Source organism: Xiphophorus maculatus, chromosome 5 (assembly GCF_002775205.1).
Source record: "Xiphophorus maculatus strain JP 163 A chromosome 5, X_maculatus-5.0-male, whole genome shotgun sequence".
Taxonomy (NCBI): domain Eukaryota; kingdom Metazoa; phylum Chordata; class Actinopteri; order Cyprinodontiformes; family Poeciliidae; genus Xiphophorus; species Xiphophorus maculatus.
The window spans coordinates 19,851,242-19,876,074 of NC_036447.1; the positions used below are offsets into that span (position 1 = coordinate 19,851,242).

The window sequence follows — 24,833 nt, forward strand, 5'->3', positions numbered from 1 at the left end:
CTGAGCTGATATGATGAGTGGTTAAAATAGAGTACAATGCTGGAAAGAAGCCTGTTACAGGCTCCAAATAACTTGGGACTGGGGCGGAGTACTGCTTTCGAGTAGGAAGGCTCGAAACATACAGCCAAATGTTAAGGTGTTGGAATTGCCCAGATCTAAGTTCAGATCTAAACCTAATTCCCTGTGAATACAGTTCAATTCACAGGAGTCCTCAGTGTAATCTGACTGTGATTAAGCCGTTATGAAAAAGAAAAAAAAGGGGGAAAAAGGGTGAGGTTTAGCAAAATTTGACAAAGATGTGCAAAGCTGGCAAAGAAATACTTTTAAAAAATTGCAGTTCCGGTTGATGTCAGGTTCCACAAAGTATTAACTCAGCGGTAAGAGTATATGTTTTTCCCATTTTTGAAAAAGAAAATCGAATAATAAAAAAAAAAGTATCCATAACCTAGTTCTTAATTTCTTTACAGTATATAACCAATTATACTTTTAATTATTTTTGTTATAATGGTAAAAATTTTCCATTTAAAAGTATATAGCCTAAATGTTTGCAATGCAAACGATTTACTTATGTGAAAAGGGAAATAGTTTCTGCTCACTCTTACTTTTTTACAAGTTTTTGATATAAAACAAAAACGCAGATTCACAAAAGTAACAATATTACGGGTTTTTTTTAACATAAAACATTTTTTAAATAAATTTTTTAAACCTCTTACGCCCATTGAAATAAACAGTTTAGTTTTCTCAACATAAACATTCCAGAGCAATGTCAGCGAAAGCTTGTGCTTCTCTGCTCAGCGACACTTTGATTGGCTGTAGAACTCATCAAGTCCCAAACCTCGCTCTCTGATTGGCTGCGTCTGCTTTCAATTATTTGTGGAATGCGACGTGAAACCGTGCATTTTGGGATGGTCTCCCTCTCTCTCTCTCTCTCTCTCTCTCTCTGAGCGCTGTAGCAGCTAACAGTCGGTCACTTCTTGATGTTTTTCTCCGCCTGGACATTTCCATGGTAACTGTGCTGTCTGAGGCTTGATCATCAGCGAGGAGAAGAACCGAGTGTGAGAATGGAGCCGGATGAGAAAAACCCAGACTCTAAATACGGTAAGAAAAGAAAATAGCTAGATCTGTCACAGCTTTCTCCTCGATCTTTGATTGTTTCCCCACCTCTTCTCTCCAAACCGGGGCGAAGAAACGGAAACAATGACTGCAATGGATGAATGGGTGTGGACCTCCAGGGTGGTACGCTGATCTGGAGACATCCTCATCAGCTGTAGACTGGGCGTTTGTCACTGGGATTTCTCGAAAATCAGTTACTTTTATTTATCGTGGAGAAAATGACCATTTTATGTTGTAACAAGATAGTTTGATTTTACGTAGCCTCGGGTTTTTTTTTTTTTTTTTTACAACCGGATAACGGTACAAGTCTACCTTTTTTTGTAAATTATTCTATTTGGCTTTTAAAACCACTGAAAAAGAAGGCTTGGTTTAAATAACTTTGAAAGAAACCAGCATCTAAATGTGTGATTTATTATTTGGTTACTGTTTTCCCCAGAGCTTGGAAACCATTTGGTGCGTGTGTGTGTGTATTTGTGTGTATTATAGATCAGCATATGGTCGTTTCATTCTCAGCTGCACACAGCCTCCCACAAACAGAGAAACACATGGATTTGACAGATGTGTTTTAAAACACAACAATGGATTCTCCTTAGATGCGCATAATGCCAGAATTCTTCCCTCTACATCAGACAAGCGTGTGACTCACTACTGATTTCTTACTGATTCTCCAAAGTTTCAGCCCACATGAACCCTGGTCCTCTTGTGTCTGAGCTGGATTGTTGCTCATACAGGCTGTTGAGTCATGAAGTTTTAATAACTAACCTTAGCCTTGCTGCAATAACCCCAAGTTAAGAGTTGCAACATGAGATGATAGTCATAGAAAGCCACAATCCCCAAGCTGGCGTTTCACTGGGAGTAGATCACCAGTGCTGCCTTACTGCTAAATTCCACAATGCATTGTGAATGTTTCAGGAGCTGATGAGATGCATTTTGTTTTGGTATAAATTAACCGCATCTTGGGGATTTTAGCCACAACAGGGCTTCCTGAAAACGTTAATGATGAACCAGTTGTCCATTGGGTCTGCTACGTGTTTCAAAATGAAAAGACCAGGGGGTTGGATAAAAAAAAATTGTTTTGCTTCCTCTTCTTTTTGCTACACACTGCCCTTCGGCTGGCTTTAGGAATTACGCTGATCCCTCAGTTACAAGAAAGAAAAATGTGTCTCTTTGGAAATATTTTTTGACATAGAAAGCATCGACAGTCTGTTATGGTTTATAAAATCTTCATTTGCCAAGCTTCAAGTAGCATTTGGGTGTTATCACCATTTTTGTACCATTGTGGCTTTGGTTGTTTCATGCACAACCCTTTCAGGTGGGAATTAAAGCTACTGTTGGACATTTTACATTGAACATACGTCAACTCATGCACCCTTTGGGAATGTTGACCCTTCTTTGACAACTGATGATTTAAAGTAGTTTTATATAATCTATATCTACAGTATATTGTGAATATATGACTCATGTAAAATGTATCTACCATCAGGAAGCTGCTTGGGGTTATTTTGAGTTATTTGCTCTTCAGTTTTGATTTCAGCAACAGATAAAATTATAAAATTATGAAGTTATTACTCAAATAATTTTTTTTTACATTCTGCTACATGGATCAGAACTACAATAGTACTGCAAGAGTTTGATTTAATAATATGAACTCTAATTGAATCAAACAGAAGGGTTTAAGTAGATGGGAAGGAAATGGTTTGTTTACAGTTATAAAATAGAGGAAAGAAAGGACATGGTCTGTTGACTTAAAGTAGGTGGCGAATTGGGGAAGTGGGAAATTGACCTGGAGTCTGAGGCTGTTAAGCAGCTGACTTGAGGCTCTACCAGCAGATAGCCTGACTAATTAGCCAGCTAATGTCCACTTGTTATGTACCCAGTGTTTCTGAAACACATGTACACAGTTTCAAAAGATACATTAGTCTTGGCTCCCAACTCCCATTGTTTGTCATTCCTTAGATGCTTAGATAAGGATAAGACTGGAAAATGTTTTTGTATTGCAGTTTGCGCACTGAAAAGTAATTTCTAGCATTCTTTTAACAATGTAGTCTAACAATGCGGTGAGCTGCAGCATAATCCTTCGTTTCTGAGTTGGTACGCTTGCTTGAAGGCAGGCTGCAGCCTGCAATTCCTGGACTATGTTCAGCCTTGTCTGCTCGATCCACACAGCAGACACGAGTCAGGAGACTTCCAGTCAATATTAGGCCTGCAAACTCCTCTTTATTGACACACACACACACACACCCACACCCACGCACATACCCCCCCACACACACTGCATCATTTCTTCTTATAGAGATTACTCAGTGTTATTGCTGAATGTTTCAGTGCTGATCCTATAGATATTTTAGAACAACTCAAACAAACTAGGCTGCTGGATTTGATTAAATCAGTTTGTCGTTGTATATCTGGGCCAGTTTTTTTTTTCTTTCAGTTCTGTCTGTAAAGAACCATTAATTTATTTCCTTTAAAAAGTATGTAGGCCAACGTCCTGAATAGTGTCTGGAAATAGAGTTTTTAAGGTAATCCCATGTGTTTAAAACACTTACACACAGCAGCTGTGAGTCTGTCTTCTCCTCTAATTATAGTTAATAAATAAGTCTTTATTCTTATTCTTTAAAAAGAGAGATAAACTGTAAGGAATAAGCTCATCAGGAGACAAATGCATCTTCTCCCTCCAAGGAACTCACACAGTAGCCAGAATCCATTAAGGCAGACAGGAAAAGCTTCATCTGATAACCCCTCAGAGCCCATTAGTGGAGCACATCAGCCATGACATCATCACACCCGGTAACACACACGCACACACACACCACACAATTACTCCTGCCCTAACATTCACACCCCTTATAAATAATTTAAAGATTCCTAATACTGACCACACTAAAGGCTGGATCGTTTAGGACCGGCTTTAATCCCATACAGAGCTGCTGGATGAGTAATGCTGTGCCTGAAGATAATAGGCTGCTTCCAGAACAATAAATAAATAAATCCACAGCATTTGGATGCGCCAAAGCACATCAGTAAACTACTGCCATGTTTATTTCAACAAATTTGCAAACACATCTGAGCTTGTAAAGACTTGGCAGAGCAGCGAGATGAAAATCTGTTCGCGTGCTTTCCAGCACAATCAGAGATCTGTTTTTCTGTATAAGAGCCGAGTTGTCCTCCAGCTCTGAGACCTCAGTCTTTCAAATTCATTTTGTCCTTCAATATGGAAAAAGTAGCAATAATAAAAGCAGTCAAAATTTTTTTTTTTTTTAACTTGCCAAATGACTGATTTTATGGCATTTAGTAATGTCTTTGCATTGGCCAGAATGAGATTCTTCTCGCGTATGATAGCCTTCAGCAAAAAAATATGATATAATATATAACTTGGCATCAATTTTATCTAAATTGATGTCAAATAACGATAAAAAAACCCCTGTAACTCTACTGATATAATGTTAATAATAAGAGTCAATTTTATTTGCCAGGTTTGGGCACACAAAGAAGGAACTTTACTTCAGTTCCACTTTAAAGTTTTATATTCTTTTTCTTTGTGTATATATATATATATTTTTTTTTTCTTTGTGTGTGTATATATATATATATATATATATATATATATATATTATTATTATTTTTTACCAAAAGAGGAAGATAAGGCTGAATTACTTTGGGCACTCTAATTGGTAAGTGTTCATCAGATTGACAGTCTAAGGATAGAAACTGTTTCTGGGGCAGCTGGTTTTTACCAGAAGGTAAAAGCTTAAACAGTTTGTGTCCAGAATGTGGGGGGTCTGCAGATATTTTAGCTTCCCTTTTCTTGACCCCAGATATGTAACCATCAGTGGAGTCTGGCCCTGCCCCGTTTTGTGGCTGAGCCAAACCACACGATGTTGTATGAACACAGGACAGACTGAATAATGGCTGTGAGGGAGATGAGCAGCAGTTATTGTGACTGATTGTGCTTCTGGAGTTGCTGCAGTCTCTGCTAGGGCTTATTCTCGGCAGTGTTAGTGGACACCTCATGTCCCAATAAAAGTTGGTTTCCAGGAAGCAGTAGTGATCCATAGTAGGCAATGTGTTGTTGGAACTCAAAGAACATAAATAACGGCAAATCTTTTAAGTGCTTTGAAGACACTGTAGGTGTCTACATGAAGATAAGCCCATATGTATTCAAACCCGTGGCAGGGTTAGGTTTAACGCAACCTTTTCATTTTACCCACATGTTTCTTTTGACTGGATGTAGTAATAATATTATGGAAGAACCCAGCCAGAATCCTGACTAAAGATTAGGGTGATGGCAAGGATTGCTTCCAACCTGGAAGACGTGGGGATCATCACCAAAAATAGATTTCTCCTAGTGGAACTATTCAAAAAGCTGGTCAGCAAGCATAAGAGGGGTTTGACTGCTGTAATACAAAAAAATAATAATAATTTCTATTGATTATTGAAAAGAGTGCAATTAATATTCATCATGTTGATTTTTTTTATCAAAAAATAAATGAAAACAAATCATTCATATGATATGTATCAAAGCTGACACTCTGCTGCTTTGTTTTATTATCTTTTGAGAAAGATCTTTCTCATTTCCTTACAGACCTCTTGGTTGAATAACAATACATTTCTATTGACATCTGGCAAGAGCTATGCATAATTACACACTGCTTTTTGTGATCTAAAAGATATTTTATTACTGTTTGAGACTAAATTCTTTGTGCAGATATTTGCAAGATATTGTGAACGGATGATGTTGCAAAATTTGAATGTGGTTATATTAGTTTAACTGAAATTACTGAGGTTACCAATTGGAAACCTTGATTCAGATTCCAACATGATATAATCTTTTATTTTTTAAAAATCACTATTGCATTCAGGGAAAATAAAATATGTATTTTCTTTTGGAAATAATTTCCAAATAAGACTTCTAACTGGGAGCTAGCGGACTTTTCACAGCAGAAATACACAAGATGACATGTGCCGATTTGACTGTGTCAAGCCATGGAGCAGATTAAATCAATAGTTAGTGTATTGTTTGTCAGTCACATGTCATGTGCTCCACTGACTACGTAGGACGGCCTTTTCTCAGTTGTACTGTTCTCTGTGTAACAATAATGGTTTAGAACCAGAATTAGTGCTTCAGTAATGCAGAGAGAATTTTATTTTGTAGCCTATTGGCTGCTATCAAAACACTGTGAGAACTTGAATGATGCCGTTTAAACTTACAACAGTAAGCTGGAGAGACTCTGACAAATGAAGCTGTTTATCTAGAACTGAAGCACTGCTGTGCTTCAGCAAAGCTCAGAAGTCATTTAGGCCACGTGTTTTGGAAAGAGAGGGTGTTTGCGTGAGGAGTAACTCCCCTGTTATGTTAGCATCCCAAAATGTTGATTCAGTAAAATGAAAGTAAGAAACATACTGTCCTTCCTACAAAGTTCCACAAAGTTTATGTATTGTTAGATAACCTCAAAACGGCACGATTCAGAAAAGCTGCTGCTGCAAATTTCCTTTATAACGTCAGAGTGACATACTCAAGGGAAGCGGTAAAAGAACAAAAAAAAAACCCCCAGTAAGAGCTTCAAAACAGTGAAAGAAGGAAGTAAAAAGGTCGGAGGCCTAGGAGCTCTAAAAGGAAGGAGACGACAAGAAGCAGCTGCTGAACACCAGCTTGCTGTGGAGGATCGATAAAACTCTCTGTACGACAAACTGGGAGGGAAACCGCAACAAAATGACCATGTATGAAAAAACAGGTACTGTTTCCCCTTTGGATTCAATTCAACAGCATTCTGGAGGTCCTGTTTGAAACAAATTATTTGAACTGTGACTTTTTGTTTCTAGCAGTTTTGATGGATTTTTGTTCTGTAGTCACATTTTGCTTTTGAGTAGTTCTATATTTCAGCTGTGTCTGCGACATTTTGGCAGGAAATGTTCGGGTATCCTGTGTATGTGCGGCGTGTGAGCACTGTTTTGGCTGCAAGGCCGTCATGGCTGATACCTTGTCTCTTGCCTCTTATTGCTCATTTTCCACACCTTAACATGAGCTTAATGTAGCTTTGCTATCATAAAGTGTGTCAGACACAACGTGTAACATTTCAGAGGAACTCCACTAAATCTTGCTTGCAACAGAATTTCTCCATCGAGCTGGTTTTCCTGTTACCAAGTATTCAAACATGTGATTCTTGAAAGTCTTTTGACTCGTTTGTCTTACTGTGGCGTATTTGTGGTCAGCTTGGGCCCGGCTGAAGTTTCCTTCTTCTGCCTCGTCTGAAGGGTTTCCATGGAGTCTGGCGATGCCCACAGGGAGCCCTCTGCCGTCACTGGGGAGCCATTTTGTGGATTGTGAGGAATGACAGTCAGGCAGAAAAATCCTTTTGTTATGCAGGAGTCTTTGTCAATGCTTGGCCTGACTCTTATCAACTAATCATGTCCTGTATGCACACTGACTGAGAATATGTTACATGCAACAATGTGAACTAGTAAAAAATATTTCTGCAGCAAAAGGCTGAATTTATTTTTAAAAAATGCACTGATCAATCATTTTACTGGCCAAGGTCAATTTCTGGTTTCCTTTGGGGTTTGACTTGCCACAGTCTGCTGGGTGGCACAGATTTGGTTCAGCCAGTATCAGTGTTGTTGGCGTGTGCCCGTTGCCTCTTCTAGTAGGGTGTGTTCTTTGGCTTTGTGGGGATTTTGGAGTGGTTGGTGCTCTGTTTGGCACCTGCACCCTCGGCTTGGCTGTGGTTGGTTTCTGGGTGGGGAGTGGGAGTTTTCAATGTGTGGATGCAGCAGACTCTGAGGGTGATGGGAGTCGCCTTGCTTGGTCTTGGCCTGTTGTTATTTAGCTTACTGACTGACTTAGTGATGTACTGATCCTTATTATGTACTGCTTAGTTTCACGTTTTGTTTGAAATATAAAAATTATTCATGTTTTCAGTTCAGATTGTATTACTAATGAAACTGCTAGCAATGTATGACCACATTATGAAAAAAACAACCTTTTAGCATTTTTTTCCATATAACCTTATATTTTTCTTAATTTACTTGTTGGTAACAGCTATAATGAGACAGGAAGTGCAGTGGAATGCGGAAAGGAGAGTTATGCAAAAGTACCTCCGTCTTCAATATGTATGTTGTGGTTAGCTTACTTGTGTGTGTTAAACCACTATGGCTGTAAACATCTGACTTTAAATGATGATCTGGAACATGAAACAACACCAGCTGTGTAAGGAGTCTTTATTTATAAAGCTATGTACCTCATACTTCCTGTACTTGTCAGTCCATTTCAAAGAAACTGTGTGTGTTGTATACTGACCTCCCAGTGTGTTCTTTACACTGTGTTCCAAATTATTATGCAAATTGGATTTAAGTATAATAAAGATGAGATTTTTTGTTGTGCTATTAAATTTATAGATGGTATTGTGTGTCAGGGCTCTTTGAACCACTAGAATTAATTTCAGAGAGCTTAGTTGATTAGTTTATCTAGTGAGCTCAATTAAAGGAAATCTAATTAAGGATGTTCCACATTATTCAGCAGGCCACAGGTTTCAAGCAATATGGGAAAGAGAAAGGATCTCTCTGTTGACGAAAATCATCAGATAGTGTAGTGCCGTATGACAAGGTATGAAAACATTAGATATTTAACAAAAACTGAAACGTTATTGTACTGTGAAGAGATTTGTGGCTGATTCAGAACAAAGATGGGTTTGTACAGATAAAGGCAAAATGAGGAAGGTTTCTGTTAGACAAATTCATCAGATTAAGAGAGCAGCTGTTAAAATGTCCTTACAAAGCAGCAAACAGTTATTTGAAGCTGCTGGAGCCTCTGGAACCTCAAGGTGGAGGATCCAGAGGCTTGCGGTTCATGGCCTTCCTATTTGGCCACCCCTAACCAGTGACCACAAGCAGAAACGGTTGCAGTGGGCCCAGCCGTACATGAAGATTAATTTTCAAACAGAATGTTCACTGATGACTGCTGCGCAACCCTGGATGGTCCAGATGGACGCAGTAGTGGATTGGTGGTGAATGGCCACCACGTCCCAACACGGCTGTGACGTCAGCAAGGAGGTGGTGGAGTCATCTCATGCTGCAAGGAATACCTCTGTGTCATTGGCTTCTATGGGCATGAAATGGGAGAAACTCATGGTGTGGTCACCATCCTCCTCTGACCTCAACCCTATTGAGAACCTTTGCAGTTTCCTCAAGCAGAAGATCTGAGGGTGGAATGCAGTTCATATCAAAACAGCAGCTCTGGGAAGGTATTCTGACATCCTGCAAAGAAATTCAAGCAGAAACTTTCCACAAACTCACAAGTTCAATGGATGCAAGAATTGTGCAGGTGATATCAAAAAAGAGGTCCTATGTTAACATGTAACTCGGTCTGTTAAGATGTTTTTGATTGAAATAGCTTTTGATTTTAGTACATGTGACCAATTAATGCTGCACATTCAAAGAATGACTGTTTGCAGTTCTTTATAATCCATAAAATGTTTAGAAAATTTGCATTGCATAATAATTTGGAACAGTGCATTTTGAGTTTTTTATTTTTGAAAAAAATACTGTTCTCATGGGGAGCTTTGTTCAGTAAAATTTGATTTATACTGTAATAATTCATGACTTGAAAATTATACTGACCATCATTTGCATTGACCATTTAAGAAAATCTGAAAAAATATCACTTGCATAATAATTTGGAACACGGTGTAGATGTTTTACATTGACTTTATGGTTTGTAATGCAGTCAAAATTAAAAATTACTGAAAAATACAGTTATCTAAATATATGAGAAGATAAAATTGTTTTTTTTTCTGTCCAAAAGGAACATATTCTTTATTTCAAGTGCAAAATTACATGTATTGACTTAAATGTTCATCTGCAGTAATATTTGATTAAAAGCCTCTCAGCAAGTTGGATATTTTCCTGCATAGCCTACCTGCTGTAAAACAGACCTGATGGGTATAGTCCATAAACAGTCGGCAGGTTTGAAACTGGGACCAGTCCAGAAGCTCTATGTAAACGTGCTTTATCTTTTCCAAACCTGATCTTAAACTGGTGTTGCTGTTCACAGTGAAGCAAGTTATACATCACCATGGACTGAGGAGATGCAAACCAAGAAAGAACTGCCAGCTTTAAAATCAGAACCTTCAGGCCCAGCTGATATTTGCAGCTGCCCACATGGACAGGTTAATAGGTCTTCTGGAGAAACATATTTAGGGTCAAAAGAGACAAAAACTGAACTGCTTGACCACTCAGAAATGTCCAAATGTTTGAGAAGTCAAAGTGAGGCTTTCAAACTCATAAACACTGTGCCCTTATTTTAAAAAGTAAACCCAAGTTCTTTGAGGATGTTGTAAACAGCAATTATTATGACGGTAGGCCTAAACTAACTAACCACTACATCATTTTAACAATATCAGCAATGCAGATTTAAGTAAAACTATAGCACGTCTTTAAAAATACATATTGTGATGATCTATTGATATTGCTAAAAAAAACAACCTTATTCTGCCATGCCGTATTACACACAATTGCTTTATAAAAGGCATTCTTTTAAATTTTGTGACTAATTTCAGTTGTAAATTTTAGCTCGATCAAGGACCTATTGAGGAAGTTTACCTCTAGCCCAGAGTTGTGCTCAGCTTTGATGTGGAGTCTTACTCATTGTAAAGTGTATGAATGGTTATGTGGTAAGACAAGAGGGATCCCTGAACTTGCAACAGGTTTTAGTTCTGCCTACTCTTGTACATGTGTTGCCATCTCATCAGAGTAAGGATACATTTAGAGCTAAGAAAGATTTCTCTCTGTCTTTGTTTCAGGGGAGTCCAGAAAGTTTGATCCCAATTTCAAAGGGCCAATCCAGAACAGGTGAAAGCATCTGTTTCACTCATTTTGTGTGTTTGTGTGTGTGTTCTCTTTTTTTAAAATTTATTGTAAGACCAAAAAAGCAACATGATGAGTCTAATGCTTTTTTCCAGGGGTTGCACGGACATCCTCTGCTGTTTGCTCTTCATCCTCTTCCTGTTTGGTTACTTCGCTGTTGGTATCCTCGGTAAGAATCGTCCCATATCATTAATCCTGTTTTGATTCTGTTCAAAACCCATAAATATCTTGACGAAGATTAATTTGATTTTGATTTTTACAAACTTAAATTTACATATGGAAAATTATGCAGCCCTATTCCCTTGTATAAGGAAAACTACTAAAAAGAGCATTGTTTAGGAAAAGAAACTCAGCGCAGAGCCTTGATTAGTTGCATTTTTGACAACTTTTCAAACATTTTTTTAGAAAAGTTATTTGAATTAATTGTTTTGATAAGACCTTTTACAACTTTCTTTATTTTGTTCATACCAAATCAAACCAAAATTAATATGTTCCATCTGAGGACATTCGGGCAAATAAATATATATATATATATATATATATATATATATATACACACACACTATGAGTCACTTCTGGCCAGCTCTGTTGTTTTTAGCTTCCACCTCAGTAAAACAGTCCTTCTATGCTGCAATGTGTCAAGGGACACAGCTTGGACCGTTTTAGACAGATAAGGCATATTTGCCTTTTTTTCTGTTTTCAGCAAACATCTGCAACTTCTGCTTTCCTGAGATGTGTTTGTATGTTTTTTCCTGATAGTCACACTGTTGAAATTCCTTCTTTTATCTAGGTGGTTGCTGATGATCAGTTAATCAATGCATTTGATTAGCAGAGCTGAACTGTTGCTTACACCGCACATTGCTTCTGCATTTTATCTGGTTCTTGATATAATATCTTATTCATTTATTTTTGTATCTGCTACTTTATTCTAAAACCTGCTAAGTTTATGTAAAACCTCCAAACTGAAGTATTTCATCCCTCTGCAGCCTGGTCTCAGGGTGACCCCAGGAAAGTGATTTATCCCACAGACAGCAGAGGGCAGTTCTGTGGGCAGGCCGGGACCGCACTGGAGTAAGTCACCTGAAATATTAAAGGTTGCTCATGATCTTGTGTAACTTCCACCAACAGAGTTTTGCAAAAGCATTCGTACTTCTTGAACTTTTCGACATTTACTCACGATACAACAAAAACATTTCAGAGTGTTTTTACTGAGATTTTATTTTGTAGACCAACACATAGTGCAGAACAACTGTGCGTGGAAAGGAAAATTATTTATAGTTTAATTTTCATAGTTTCACAGATTTTCATTTAGGGGTTTCTGGCTGAAGTAGGGTGAACTCAAATACATGCCACACTTTTTAGACATACAGCTCTGGAAAAAAAATTAAGAGACCATTTAAAATAATCAGTTTCTCTGATTTTACTTTTTATAGGTATATGAGTAAAATGAACATTGTTCTTTTATTCTATGAACTACTGTCAACATGTCTCTGAAATTCTGAGCAAACAATTTAGTATTTAGTTGCAGAAAATGAGAAATGGTCAACATAACAAAAAAGATGCATTGCTTTCAGACCTCAAATAATGCGAAGAAAACAAGTTCATATTCATTTAGAAACAACAATACTAATGTTTTAACTCAGGAAGAGTTCAGAAATCAATATTTGGTGGAATAACCATGATGTTTTCAATGGGACTCACTGCAGTGGTCTCTTGCTTTTTACCAGAGTTGTATTACATTTTCCTTTCCACTTCATGATTATAAAGTGCTCTGTTTGGGTCTGTCAGTAAAAATATTCTGGCTGTGATCTGTGTCATTGTCACGTTACAGGAAGAAACCTTTTCTGTTTTACTTCAACATCCTGAAATGTGCCAGCCCCCTGGTGCTCCTGGAGCTCCAGTGTCCCACCCCTCAGGTCAGGAAGTGTGGCTACATCTGGTTGCTGCAGCTTCTTTACAGCACCGATCAGTGGTTCATGCCTGCCTGCTGTTTTCTGTTCCCAGATATGTGTGGAAAAGTGTCCTGACAGGCACTTGAATTTGGTGAAGGCTAAGCTAGGCAGCAACGAAGACCGTGAATACTACTCGAGATACTGCAAAGAGGGAACTGACTTCACCGCACTGGTACATTTTCAAATACTGAGATTATTCACCTTAAAATGGGGTCGGATGTAAAGAGCTATGTGTGCGATATGAGGGGATCTTTAACCAAAGCTCTCGTTGCATGATTCAGAGTCCTCCTGAGATCCTGAGGGATGCCCTGTGTCCTGCCATGCTGTTGCCCAGCAAAGCTTGTAAGTGACAAGCTTTCACTTCTTATGATGGTGTCTCTGTTAATTAGTTTCTGCTGCCAAGAGTTTCAAAAAGTGATTATGGGCCTGCCTCCACAGTCACACGGCGCTGCCTGCCTGCCCTGGGAAAGCTGAGTGGCGGGGTGGTGGTTGTAGGCAACGAAACCTCATTTTTCGATGACAATAACAACAGAGTCAACGCCACAGACCTGCTGGAGGCATCAAAGTGAGTCTACTTCCATTTATATGGAGACACAACATAATGTTATAAAGCACGTGTTTTAGTTTTTGTTTTAACATTTATATCAGTATAGCAGTTTATGAAATGTGTATAGCTATTAGGTGCTGTAGCAATTCCTCGAATGATTCGAGTACCTCAATTATTAAAAGTCGTTGAAGAAAATGTATCTGCCTCAAAGCTTCATAAAATTCTATTTCATTATTTAGCTCACCGTGTTCCGGTCGGATCATCATTTGTGTTGGGCCCTAATAGCTATGCAAAGAAAGTTTATTTTGGGAAACATTTTATTTGCTCTTACAGGATAATTAAAGTATCCATCCAACCATGAAAACCTTTGAGAATCTTTTTATGTTTACCAACCTACTGTGATTTACAGATCACTTTTCTACAGAAATCAGACAACTTTACTTGTTTCATTACTAAACTGTGTTCTTTGTTTGTTCTTTTAGCAGGTAAAGATTTTTAAAAAATGAATAGTTTTGCAATTTTAATAAATGGAAAAAAATGTATCTGGGCCCCAAACACTTTCAGTTGGACATTTTTGGCAGCTGTAGCAAGATGTTCAGACAACACTGCACTACAGAAATCAAAACCTTTTTAAATTTGCTGAACAGTTTTCTCCATCATTGTTTTTTGTTCAGACATTAAACTCAGAAATATTGCTCTTAAGTGATATGAAATAAAATGAAAAATATGAAACTAAGCACACATGCTATTAATATAATTTATTTGCTTGATAAGGGAGTTTACTTTAATAACGTCATTCATTTTCTTGCTAAGTTGAATGACCCCATCTAGACTATTTACTGTTTAACCTGTAATGATCCATTCATCTGATGTTTTCTCTTGAAAGGAAGTCAAATATTGTTTTGGAAGCTCGTCAGGTGGCCATGAGAATCTTTGAAGATTACACTCAGTCCTGGCACTGGATACTACTGTGAGTTTACTTACCTGTACTGTTCAAATAAAAGGTTAAGTGTTATATGCTAAAGCACTGAACAAGCTTTCAATTTTCTCAAGTGATTCAGTTCATACTGAACCGAGACGGACAGATTGCTTTGGTTCAGATTGGTGTATAAAAAATCTTTGTGTGGTTTCTGAAAAGAATCAACCAATCACACTGACTTCTGATTGGTTGATGATATTCCAGTTAATAAAGTAACTCATTAATCTGTTCTCGCTCTGCAGCGGTCTGGTGATCGCCATGGTTGTCAGCTTGATTTTCATCGTCCTACTGCGATTCTTGGCCGCCGTCATGGTCTGGGTCATTATTATTTTGGTCATTCTTGTCATTGGATACGGTAAATCCTGCTAGCATTAAATGCTAAAATTAAAGGTTGTCTTTAAAGACGATTGATATAACTGACAAGCTTGATTGTTTTTAGGGATTTTCCACTGCTACATAGAGTACGCTGCCCTGAAGGGAGAACCGGGCGCAGACGTCACCATCCGTGACCTGGGCCTGCAGACAGACTTCTCTGTCTACCTGCAGATCCAACAGACATGGCTGGCCTTCAGTAAGACATTTTCACCGTGATTTATCTCTTTCAATTAACTGATTATTCATCATTTTAATCTGCTGCACAGTGATCATCCTGGCGATTGTCGAGTTCATCATCATCCTGCTGCTCATCTTCCTCAGGAAAAGAATCCTGATCGCCATCGCTCTCATCAAAGAGGCCAGCAGGTCTGTACATGTCAGCTGTGGTGCATTTTCACACAGATGTGTCACATGTGTTGCATCATCGTTTTGACTCGATTAAAGAAACAGTGCAGCTAGATTATGCGTTATGAAAGTTACATTTAGAGTTTTAATTCAATTCAACATATTTATGCGCCATTGATTGTCTACAAGTTTAATCTTTAATCGCCTTAAAAGGAAAACTGACACATTTCATATCCAATTATATGGAAACAAATAATGAATCAATCCAATTCGTGTCAGAGCAAACACAAAGATTCAGATCTGTAGACATAAAGTCCAATTTCAATCCACATTATAATACAATCAAAGTCAGTTGATTATTTAATGTAATAATCTGTCTTTGATTATTTATCTGTATAAGCTATCTAACTATATAAGCTCATGTGATTGCATGGAGCTGTTGACTTTGCAGCAATACCTCCACCTGAACAAGCATATAATGGTAACTGAATGTAGTATGAAGCGCTATACAAGTACTACAGCAAAACCTAGCTCAGATAGAGCAACTAATAGGCATAATCGCGGTTGAGGGTTGAAAATATAGAACTGCGCTAGAATAGGTTTATTTCCCATGGTAAAGAAAAACGCAGCTAATAGCAGAATTAAGAAAAGAGACATGGTAAAGCACTGAATGACTGAGCCAGGAGTACTTTCCACTGGAGAGAAAGTACCGCAGTTAATAAGAGCAACAGCTCTGTCACTGACACTGTCCAGGAGCAAGACACACCTGAACACAGAGCAACTGAGCCAGGAGAACTTTCTGTGGAAAAGACAAAAATAAAATTGAGGGAATGTATAAAGTTAATTGCAGCAGCAATTTTGTCAGTAGTACATCTAGGAGTAAGACACAGCAAAACAAAGAATCAATAAGTTGTGAATACCTTCTATGAAAACAATACTGTAATAATATAATTAAAATAAAAATTAGCAGGAGAACAGATCAGTGTGAGAAAAAAGTGGTCATTAAATCCTTCTGCTGTCTAAGTTGGAGTTATGTCTAAGCAGCATAATTATAGAAATGTTGTAAATGAAATTATTGCTTAATTTACAAGTTCTTTTATTAAGTCAAAATGTTTTATAGCAATTTCTATGTAGCAATTATAGAAATTTCAGATATCATAGTAATGGCATGTTGCAGAATAACAAGCGTTTCTTTTGTCAGAGCTGTGGGCCATATTATGTCGGCGATGTTCTACCCGCTGCTGACCTTCGCCCTCCTGGCTGTGGTGATCGCTTACTGGGCCGTCACTGCAGTGTATCCTTTCATCAGCCTTCCAAGAAGCTCAATCCCTCATTTTGTCACATGATGTTTTCAATGATGACACTTTGTCACCTTGACGCCTCCAATCAGATTTCTGTCTACGTCGAATGAGCAGATCTACAAAGTGTACAACAAATCCGATTGCCCGTTCTCGATGGACACCTGCGATCCCAAGGTGATCCCAAAATGTCTCTTTTCAGTCAGGCTCATTTTTCAAATCCTGGAACTGTACTGATGCTGTAAACAGGTTGCCTTTTAGTTAGAAAGACAATCTCCGCATTGATCCACCTCTTCTCCTTTTTCCCGCAGACATTTAACACCTCCAATGTTTCAGCCCAGTGCCCGGACGCAGAATGCCTGTTTGCTTTTTACGGTGGTGAGACGCTGTACCACAGATACCTCATCCTGCTTCAGTTCTACAACGTCTTCCTCTTCTTCTGGTGTGCAAACTTTGTGACGGCGCTGGGCCAGGTGACGCTGTCGGGAGCTTTTGCTTCCTATTACTGGGCCTTCAAGAAGCCAGATGATATCCCTGCTTATCCCATCTTCTCCTCTCTCGGACGGGCTCTTAGGTTGTTGGAAACCATGTTTACTTTAATTATCATAACTGAAAACATTCTAGAACAAATGTGGCATTATTTATTTATTCATTTACTTTTAAATAAAAGCAGCTGAATCTGTCCCAAATGGGGCATATGGTGAGGTCTGCAGGTGGTGCCTCAGACCATGTGACATGGAAAATTGTGACTAATTCTCGTCTGTGGTCTCCTCCTGTGTAGATACCACACAGGCTCCCTGGCTTTTGGCTCCCTGATCCTGTCTTTGGTCCAGGTCATCAGGGTCCTCCTGGAGTATCTGGATCACAAGTTGAAAGGTTGGAAAAACGCTTCATTAAATCTCGTTTAATAGTGGCGATGGAGATATGTAGTCACAAGTGACCCTGGTTACCATAGTAACACAAGTGCTAATAACCTAAAACCTTCCACCGACTCTGACCAGCTTCCACATGTCTACTTAAGCATTATGTTTCTGTGGCGTGTTCAGGTAATGTTTGCTGTCGGCTTTTTTTCTCTCCACATGTTGCGTTTTGAATGTAGGTCAAGAAGTTACATCTTGGTTTGACCAGAGCGACTTCTTCCACATGTTTATCGTGTCCCTTTGTGGGTTGAGTCTAATCTTTACAGGACATCTTGACTTCAATTTCATTTTCACTTTTCTGTAAAGGTTAGATTTGTGGAGTGTATGAATAATAATTGTCCCATCAGGAGCTCTGCAGCATGGACCTCTGGGCTGCTTCTTTGTTTAATGCTCTTCTTATCTTGTTTATGTAAACGCCTTGTCTTAGCAGATGTTCAGTTGTGCCATACTCCTTTTAATTTTTAGAAGGCAGACTCTGAGAGATTCAAAGATGGAAATCTTATAATCTATATATATGTATATATATATATATAATTTTATTTCTGTCCCTGAACTGACTGGTGTTTTCCTCGGTCTTCATGACGCCATCTGTTCTCTAGTTTCCACTTCGCAATTATTCACTAATTTGTGAATAATTTGTGTTGGTCTATCTAAATAAAATGCATTGATGGCTGTCATTGTAACATGACAAACTGTGAAGTTAGGGTTATTAATACTTATGGCAATATCTGCTTTTACTGTGCGTTTTGTTTTGCTAGCAGGTCTAGTCAGTCTCGGACCAACATATCTGTGTGTCATTGTTCATAGAGCTATGATTATGCACATCAGTTACTGTACTTCCTCTCTCACCTCAATGCGGTGAAGAATAAACAGAAAGTTTACACACATAAGCATACTTGTTCATCCTAAAATGTTGCACCATTTCCCCTCCTGTCCTCCAGGTGCTCAGAATAAGTTTGCTAAATTTCTGCTGACCTGCATGAGGTGCTGCTTCTGGTGTCTGGAGAAATGTATCAAATTCCTGAACCGGAACGCCTACATCATGGTGAGCTGCTGCAACTGGATACTTCTGACCGATGGCTCTTCTTTCCAAGAAGTTCACTTCTCGTTATTTTGTTTTCCCTCTAGATTGCAATCTATGGAAAAAATTTCTGCGCTTCAGCTCGAAATGCTTTCTTCCTTCTCATGAGAAACATTGTCAGGTTTGTTTTTCATTCACTAACCTTCATATTACAATAATTTCTTCCCCAGTATTGCAGCAACATGACAACGCTGTTAAACTCAACACTGTGTGCTCTCTAACGCAGGGTGGCGGTTTTAGATAAAGTGACTGACTTCCTGCTGTTTCTTGGGAAGCTCCTTATTGTTGGCATTGTGGGTAAGGGAGGTCTTTATTAATAGATGAACACACTCTGGAGACATCCGTGTGTTTTTCCCACAGTTCAAATAAACTATTTTTGCTTTTTGTCTCTGCACAGGGATTTTCTCTTTCTTCTTCTTCTCTGGAAGAATAAAAGCCGTAGAGGAGGCGGCTCCATCTCTCAACTACTACTGGGTGCCAATACTGGTAAGAACAGTTGTGGAAAAAAGCTTAACAATAAATTGTTAGCGTTGTAATAAAGTATCATATTTAATACATTTGAGAAAACTTCAATTTATTTACACATTTATCTTGTGATTCAAAAAGTTGTTGTTTTCTTACATCAACAGAGTACTTACTGGTACTCCTTGCACGTCCTAAAGAATAAATTTGACTAAAAATATTTTTACCTTATTTATACTTTACATATTTGCTGTATGTACTGACAGCAGAGGAATAATTGTAGTAGCAATGATTATGTTAAAAACAATCATTTCTTAATGCATTTTATCCCCCACTGAAGCTTGCCATTTTTTCAGAGCGTCAGTGTGGCTCACTGCTTGGGGCAGCACAACCCTGAGGTTTTCCTATTCCTTATCTACATGTCCTGTCGATATGCAGTGACCACCTCAGGATTGTGTGCTGTTGGGTTGCTAATGTTGTTATCTGAGCTGCAGCTTCTGGTTTGGTGCTTCAAAAAAAGTTGTTTCATTGCTTTAAGGAAATTTGGGCAGCATTTTATTGTCTCTAGGTCAAAATATAAATTCCTTAGACTTATTAAACCTTACACCAATGCACTGCACAGAGATTCTTTAAAATACAGCTTGAGATTTATTAAACCTTTTCTCTACGTGTGAGAGATGCAGCGATCAGGATGTTTCTGGCTGCGACAGTGTTATGCAATGTCTGATCTACCAATTCCAATTCAGATGTTTTTTTTGTGGACTAGAAAACATAGAGATTAAATGAGGATTAAATGTCCGCATTTATACCTCACAGGACTAACATTTATCTTATTTTAACAAAACTAAAAAAAAACAAAGTACATGCAGAAAAATAAGTTCTTCATCTTGAAGGATCTGATGGATTGGAGAAAAAAATAATAATTTTTAGATCCTAGGCAGACTGCATGGAGCTTTCTTAAAACTTCCCATTTCAAATTAGACTATTGATATAAAAGATTAATTATTTTAAGATGTCTTTACATATGTTTATCAGGGGGTCAATATGTGTAGAGTTCTTTGTTTAAGACAGACATAATCATGAGTTTTCAGATATATATATATTTTTACATCCTGCTTTTCTCTTTGCAGACAGTAGTAGTGGGAGCCTATCTGATTGCCCACGGCTTCTTCAGCGTGTACGCCATGTGTGTGGACACACTCTTCCTGTGTTTCTGTGAGTCATTTCTCAAAGATAACCAAAGATCTTCTCCTCCTATTGATAAGCTGCTTGTTTTGCCTTCTTGCTGCTCTGTTTCTCACTTCTCTCCTCTTTGTCTCCTGTTAATTTCACTTTCATACATTCCCTCTGCATTTTGCGTTTTTCCCATCCGTTTTCCATTAACCCATTCTGAATCGATGCCACACACCGCCAAAAGGCGAAGACTTGGAAAGGAACGACGGTTCGTCCGAGAGACCTTACTTCATGAATCCGGAGCTGCACGAGATCCTCTCCAAGTCCAGGAAGGTGGAGGACGAGTGTGACGGCGTCGAGGTGGCGGACGCTGCCAAACAAGCGGACGAGGTAAAAGTGGAGGAGGAAACGCCCCTCCAGCAGCAGGACGGGGAAGTCCAGCTGAAACAGCAGACTGTGCTGAAGGAGGAAAACGAGGAAAAGCAGCCTCTGGAGTCCAGTACTGAGGAGGAGAAGAAGGAGAAAGCGGAGGAGGAACAAGTCAGTCAGGTGGAGGACACTGAGAAAAAAGAAGAGACAGCTGTGAAGGAAGCTGCATCAAAGCAGGAAGTGAAAGCAGAGGAAAAGGCAGAGGAGCAGTTAGCTGCAGCTGGGGAAGCTGAGGAAGTGAAGAAAGTGGAAGAAAAAGAGCAACACAAAGATGATAATCCTCCACCTGCACCACAGGAGTAGATGCAGCAAAGCAAGAAGGCTCGCTAGACCTCATAAAACAGAAAGAATAGAAGTTACGTCCCTCAGCTGTGTGATATGGACCTGTTAAATGTACAGCATTCAAGCTAAAGTGTACGGCTTTGCTGAGAGAGCTGATGTTCCACCTGGAGAAGGCCGGCCAGAGCGAAGGCCGAAGGAGGTCGAAAGCCCAGTGCATCTCTGTAGCTTGAAGAAAACACACACACACACACATTCCTTTGTTTTGGTTTTAGAACAGTGTTGGTTTTTCTATCGTGAAGGTCTGTAACACATAGTGCGTGCTGAACCCCGTGCCTGATTACTGTCAGTGTTTGTCGTCTCAATCCCATTTGCCGGAAGCACCACAGAACCGGAACCATGTTTACAGTCTGAGCAAACATCTCAATCAACGGTGAATCGCTTTCACAGTTTACAGAAATACCAGCTGATGCCAAAACCTTTCACATTATTTGATACGCTATGAATACTGGACCTTTTCTTTTTTTTTTTCTTGATAGAAAAACTTGTATATATGCACTGGTGCGTGTTTATTATGTATCTTTTGGCTTCAGTCTTGTTGAGACTCTCACTATGATGGGACTCCATATATTGTATCGCCACCTATTTGCCTTGGTATTTTGGACTGGCGTTAAGTGCTGTGATTGTCCGGCCATGATGCAAAAATCATGACCTCTCAGACTCTCCGTACCCCGACCCAACCTCCCAGTTGTTTACAGACCCCTCTTCTTGCCTTGCTCTGTCCCTTCCCTGAATCTTTCTGTCTATTAAGTGCTGCATGATATTAACATGGCCTTTTGAATGCTCGCAACTAACATCTTAGGTGTCTGAAAGCTTTTGTACTTCTTCTTCTTGTCTGTCATGCTGTGAAAGCTGTAAGCTGATATTTTTATCCCCCCACTGAAATCACTGATGACATTCCATATTTATTGGGTGTAATTCCTGATTGCAAATACTCGTATTTAATAATTGTAGTTCTGTTATGGGTAAACATGTGAAGGATGATTTGGGTATAATGGTTGGAAACAGGTGAGTTTTGGGATCTGAGACAAAAAGGTGAGTTTCTTTGTCTATAAATGAAATGATTGACAATTTTACAGAAGTCCATTTAATTGTTTAATTGTCATTTTTGATTTGTGACTCCCTCCAACAGAATACAAGGTGTATACATTCTGGACTTTGTGTGATTGTAATTTGTGAAAAAGTCTTTGAAATCCCTGAAGAAACATTTGAAAATGGAGTGACTAAATAAATGATTTGAATCTAAATGTCCACTTCTTTTACCTGCTTACTTTGTCAGATGTTTATGTACCAAGATTACCCTATAATCCTGGTATATAAGCAGGATTATAAAATAATCTTGTCCTTAAAACCCAATAGTTTGGGCTTTAATTAAAAAAAAAACACTACCAGCTATCAGGTAGGATGGTGGCAGCATCATCCTGAGGGTGGGTTTCACTGACAGTCAGATGCAAACGCCAAACATTACTCAAAAAGAGTGTAATGAAAAAGCTGGACTACTTCTTAATTCTTCAACTTCACCTCAAATCATCCCAAATACAAATCGCCTGGCTTTTGTGTTTTGTGTCAGATGGGTGCTGACAATAAGCTTCTGAAAAGGAATTTCCAAAAGGGCAATGATTAAGAATTTATGGAATATTCTGAAAAGTTATGCCTGTGAGATGAAACCAAACTATTTAAATGTGTTTTGCTATCCATTCTGCAAAATATTCAGCCAAAAGTTCTGACAAGAAGGAAAATTTAACCAAATATTGGCTCGTGGATAGTTTTGTATCTTTCTACATAATATTTAGACCCTGTGTAAATTGGGGGAAAAAATCAATAAATTCCAACTTACACTCTCAATTCTCTTTTCAAAAATCTTCTTTCAGCTCTTCATTAGGTATACCTCACTGGTAGTGGATTACACTTTTGCTTGCTAAACTCCCTTCATTTGTTCATTGCATAGATTCAATGAGATGTCAGAAATATTCCTCAAGAAATTTGGTCTGCATTGACCTCATCACTTGTTAGCTAAACGTCCATGATCAGATCTGTTCTACCACACCCCAAAGTTGCCATATTGGATTGGTATATGGTGACTGTGGAGCCCCTGGAGCACAGGGATATCATTGCCCTGTTCATGAAACCAGTTTGAGATGATTTAAGCTTTGTGACATGATGCTTTATCGAGCTGGAAGTTGCCATCAGAAGATGGGTGCTCATAAAGGGATGGACATAGTCAGTAACAACACTGAGGGGTGTAGGATTTACACTACAATGACTGCTTTGGTCAGAGTCAATAAATGCCCTTTCTGTCCCATCTGGATCCTCGGCAAGTCATCTTCCCCACTTTTAGATTGCGAAAATGCACCGAGTTAAAATAAGGGTTCACACATGACATTGTAAGCCTGAAATGGTTAAATTAGAATTGGTGTCAGAAAAACGTTTTTAACTTCTATTTCTGTTTGTCACAGTGGAAGACATGGAACGCAATGATGGATCAGCCGAGAGGCCCTACTTCATGTCACAAAATCTCCTCAATGTCATGAATAAGTCCAATGACGCACCCAAATCTGTTGACTAAATCCCTTTGTGTGTGTGTCTGAATGTGCAGATAAATTACTGTGCCATTTCATTTGATGTCTGTACATAAACGTGGAGACTTTTTTTCCTTTTAACATGTTGAAAACGTCATACTGTTGATGAGAAATTGCCAACACAGGCAACTTGAAGTACATGAGTTTGGGAATTACATTTGCTTATGTAAGTGCAACAGAATGCTGAAAGGCCTTGTTTTATAAGTAATGTCATATGTTTTATTCTAACTTTTCCGTTAATTTTATTCTGACATTCAGATAGCATGGAAACCTTTATAAGTCAGATAGAAGAAACTTTAGATTTACAAGCTTAACCAAATAAATTGCACTGTTTCAAATTAACTCACCAAATTGGTAGAAAAGCCATTGAGAGGTTATCAATAGCCCAAGTGTGTTACACTTGATACTACACCTATTTTTTTTATATTGCTGTTTTTAATGTCTCACTGACTATGTAACATTTTTATTGTGATAATTTTGAGTTTAAGATTTTGCATTGCTTGTCTTTTGAAGATAAATGTTTGTGTTTTTATCGTAAGTTTTGGAAGTGGAATAGAAAGCTCTCCAGTCTGTAAAATTTGCAAGATTGTTTATTCATAAACGATTGTCAAGCTTATATTTTTTTGTTTGCTTGTTTTTTTAATACATCAGAAAAAAAATTTAATTGTGAAACTATGCTTTTTTTGTTGGGTGTAAAAGTGTACACAATTAGTACCTATTAAAATTCCTGAAACCTGAAAACATGAAGTTGTTTGGAGACAAATTATTTACAAAGAGATGCTAAACAGCTAATTTTGTGTTGGCTCCAATATTTTTTTATAATGGAAAAACAAAAGAGGACCTACTTGAACATTTGTTATCATTATGTCATCAGAGCTTATTTATCTTAACATTTCAACTTTACCAGAGCGTTTTTGTTTCATATTAGACAGTTGGTTGTATAAAGAACCATTTTCAACCAGCCCTGGACTCTAGGGACACCCATTCTTCAAACTTGGCTGAATACAGGAAGGGCTTTAGAAGACACAACTAATGTCTTATTCCTACAGAGTGAAAATAGTCTCAAAATATCTGTGCATGTGTAAAAGTATCTTTGCGTGTGTAAAAGTATCTATGCGTGTGTAAAAATATTTGTGCGTGTGTAATACTGGATTTGTAAACCTTAAAAATAAAATAAATTTTCTCCTATGCCTACAAATGTTGAAAAAGTGCGCACAAGTCATCTGGTACACACACAAAAAATAACCAGATCTGTGCATAAATGCAGTTTTGTGTGTGTGTACCAGCTGACTTGTGCATACTTTTGTAGGCGTAGGAAAATGTTTATTCTATTTTTAATGTTTACAAATCCAGTATTACACACGCACAGATATTTTTACACAT

At 38.3% G+C, this 24,833-nt stretch overlaps 1 protein-coding gene across 3 annotated transcripts; it reads left to right on the plus strand.

Moving 5' to 3' along the window:
- The first annotated feature begins 921 nt into the window (after positions 1-921).
- Positions 922-24,193, plus strand: LOC102236050 (choline transporter-like protein 2). Of its 3 annotated transcripts, none has more exons than XM_023333906.1 (22): positions 922-1,098; positions 10,908-10,956; positions 11,067-11,140; positions 11,958-12,042; positions 12,803-12,887; positions 12,976-13,095; positions 13,205-13,265; positions 13,362-13,488; positions 14,357-14,440; positions 14,692-14,804; positions 14,889-15,020; positions 15,091-15,190; positions 16,371-16,463; positions 16,560-16,644; positions 16,779-17,041; positions 17,249-17,343; positions 18,329-18,432; positions 18,516-18,589; positions 18,695-18,765; positions 18,866-18,954; positions 20,061-20,145; positions 20,348-22,118. In XM_023333906.1, exons 1-22 carry the CDS (start codon positions 1,062-1,064, stop codon positions 20,833-20,835), a joined length of 2,514 nt encoding a protein of 837 aa, XP_023189674.1. In that variant the 5' UTR covers positions 922-1,061; the 3' UTR covers positions 20,836-22,118. The 3 variants fall into 3 exon arrangements, with proteins under 3 accessions (XP_023189674.1, XP_023189675.1, XP_014331547.1); XM_023333907.1 differs by lacking the exon at positions 20,348-22,118 and adding an exon at positions 23,328-24,193 and having other exon boundaries at positions 923-1,098; XM_014476061.2 differs by lacking the exon at positions 922-1,098 and adding an exon at positions 6,679-6,845.
- The last annotated feature ends 640 nt before the right edge of the window (positions 24,194-24,833 follow it).

What these genes read in the sequence shown, in the direction of transcription:
- LOC102236050 (XM_023333906.1), top strand. Translation starts at nt 1,062, where the DNA reads ATGGAGCCGGATGAGAAAAACCCAGACTCTAAATACG. An exon ending in CATTCTTGTCATTGGATACG is followed by an intron (nt 14,805 to 14,888) that starts GTAAATCCTGCT and finishes GATTGTTTTTAG; the next exon opens with GGATTTTCCACTGCTACATA. An exon ending in TCTCTCGGACGGGCTCTTAG is followed by an intron (nt 17,042 to 17,248) that starts GTTGTTGGAAAC and finishes CCTCCTGTGTAG; the next exon opens with ATACCACACAGGCTCCCTGG.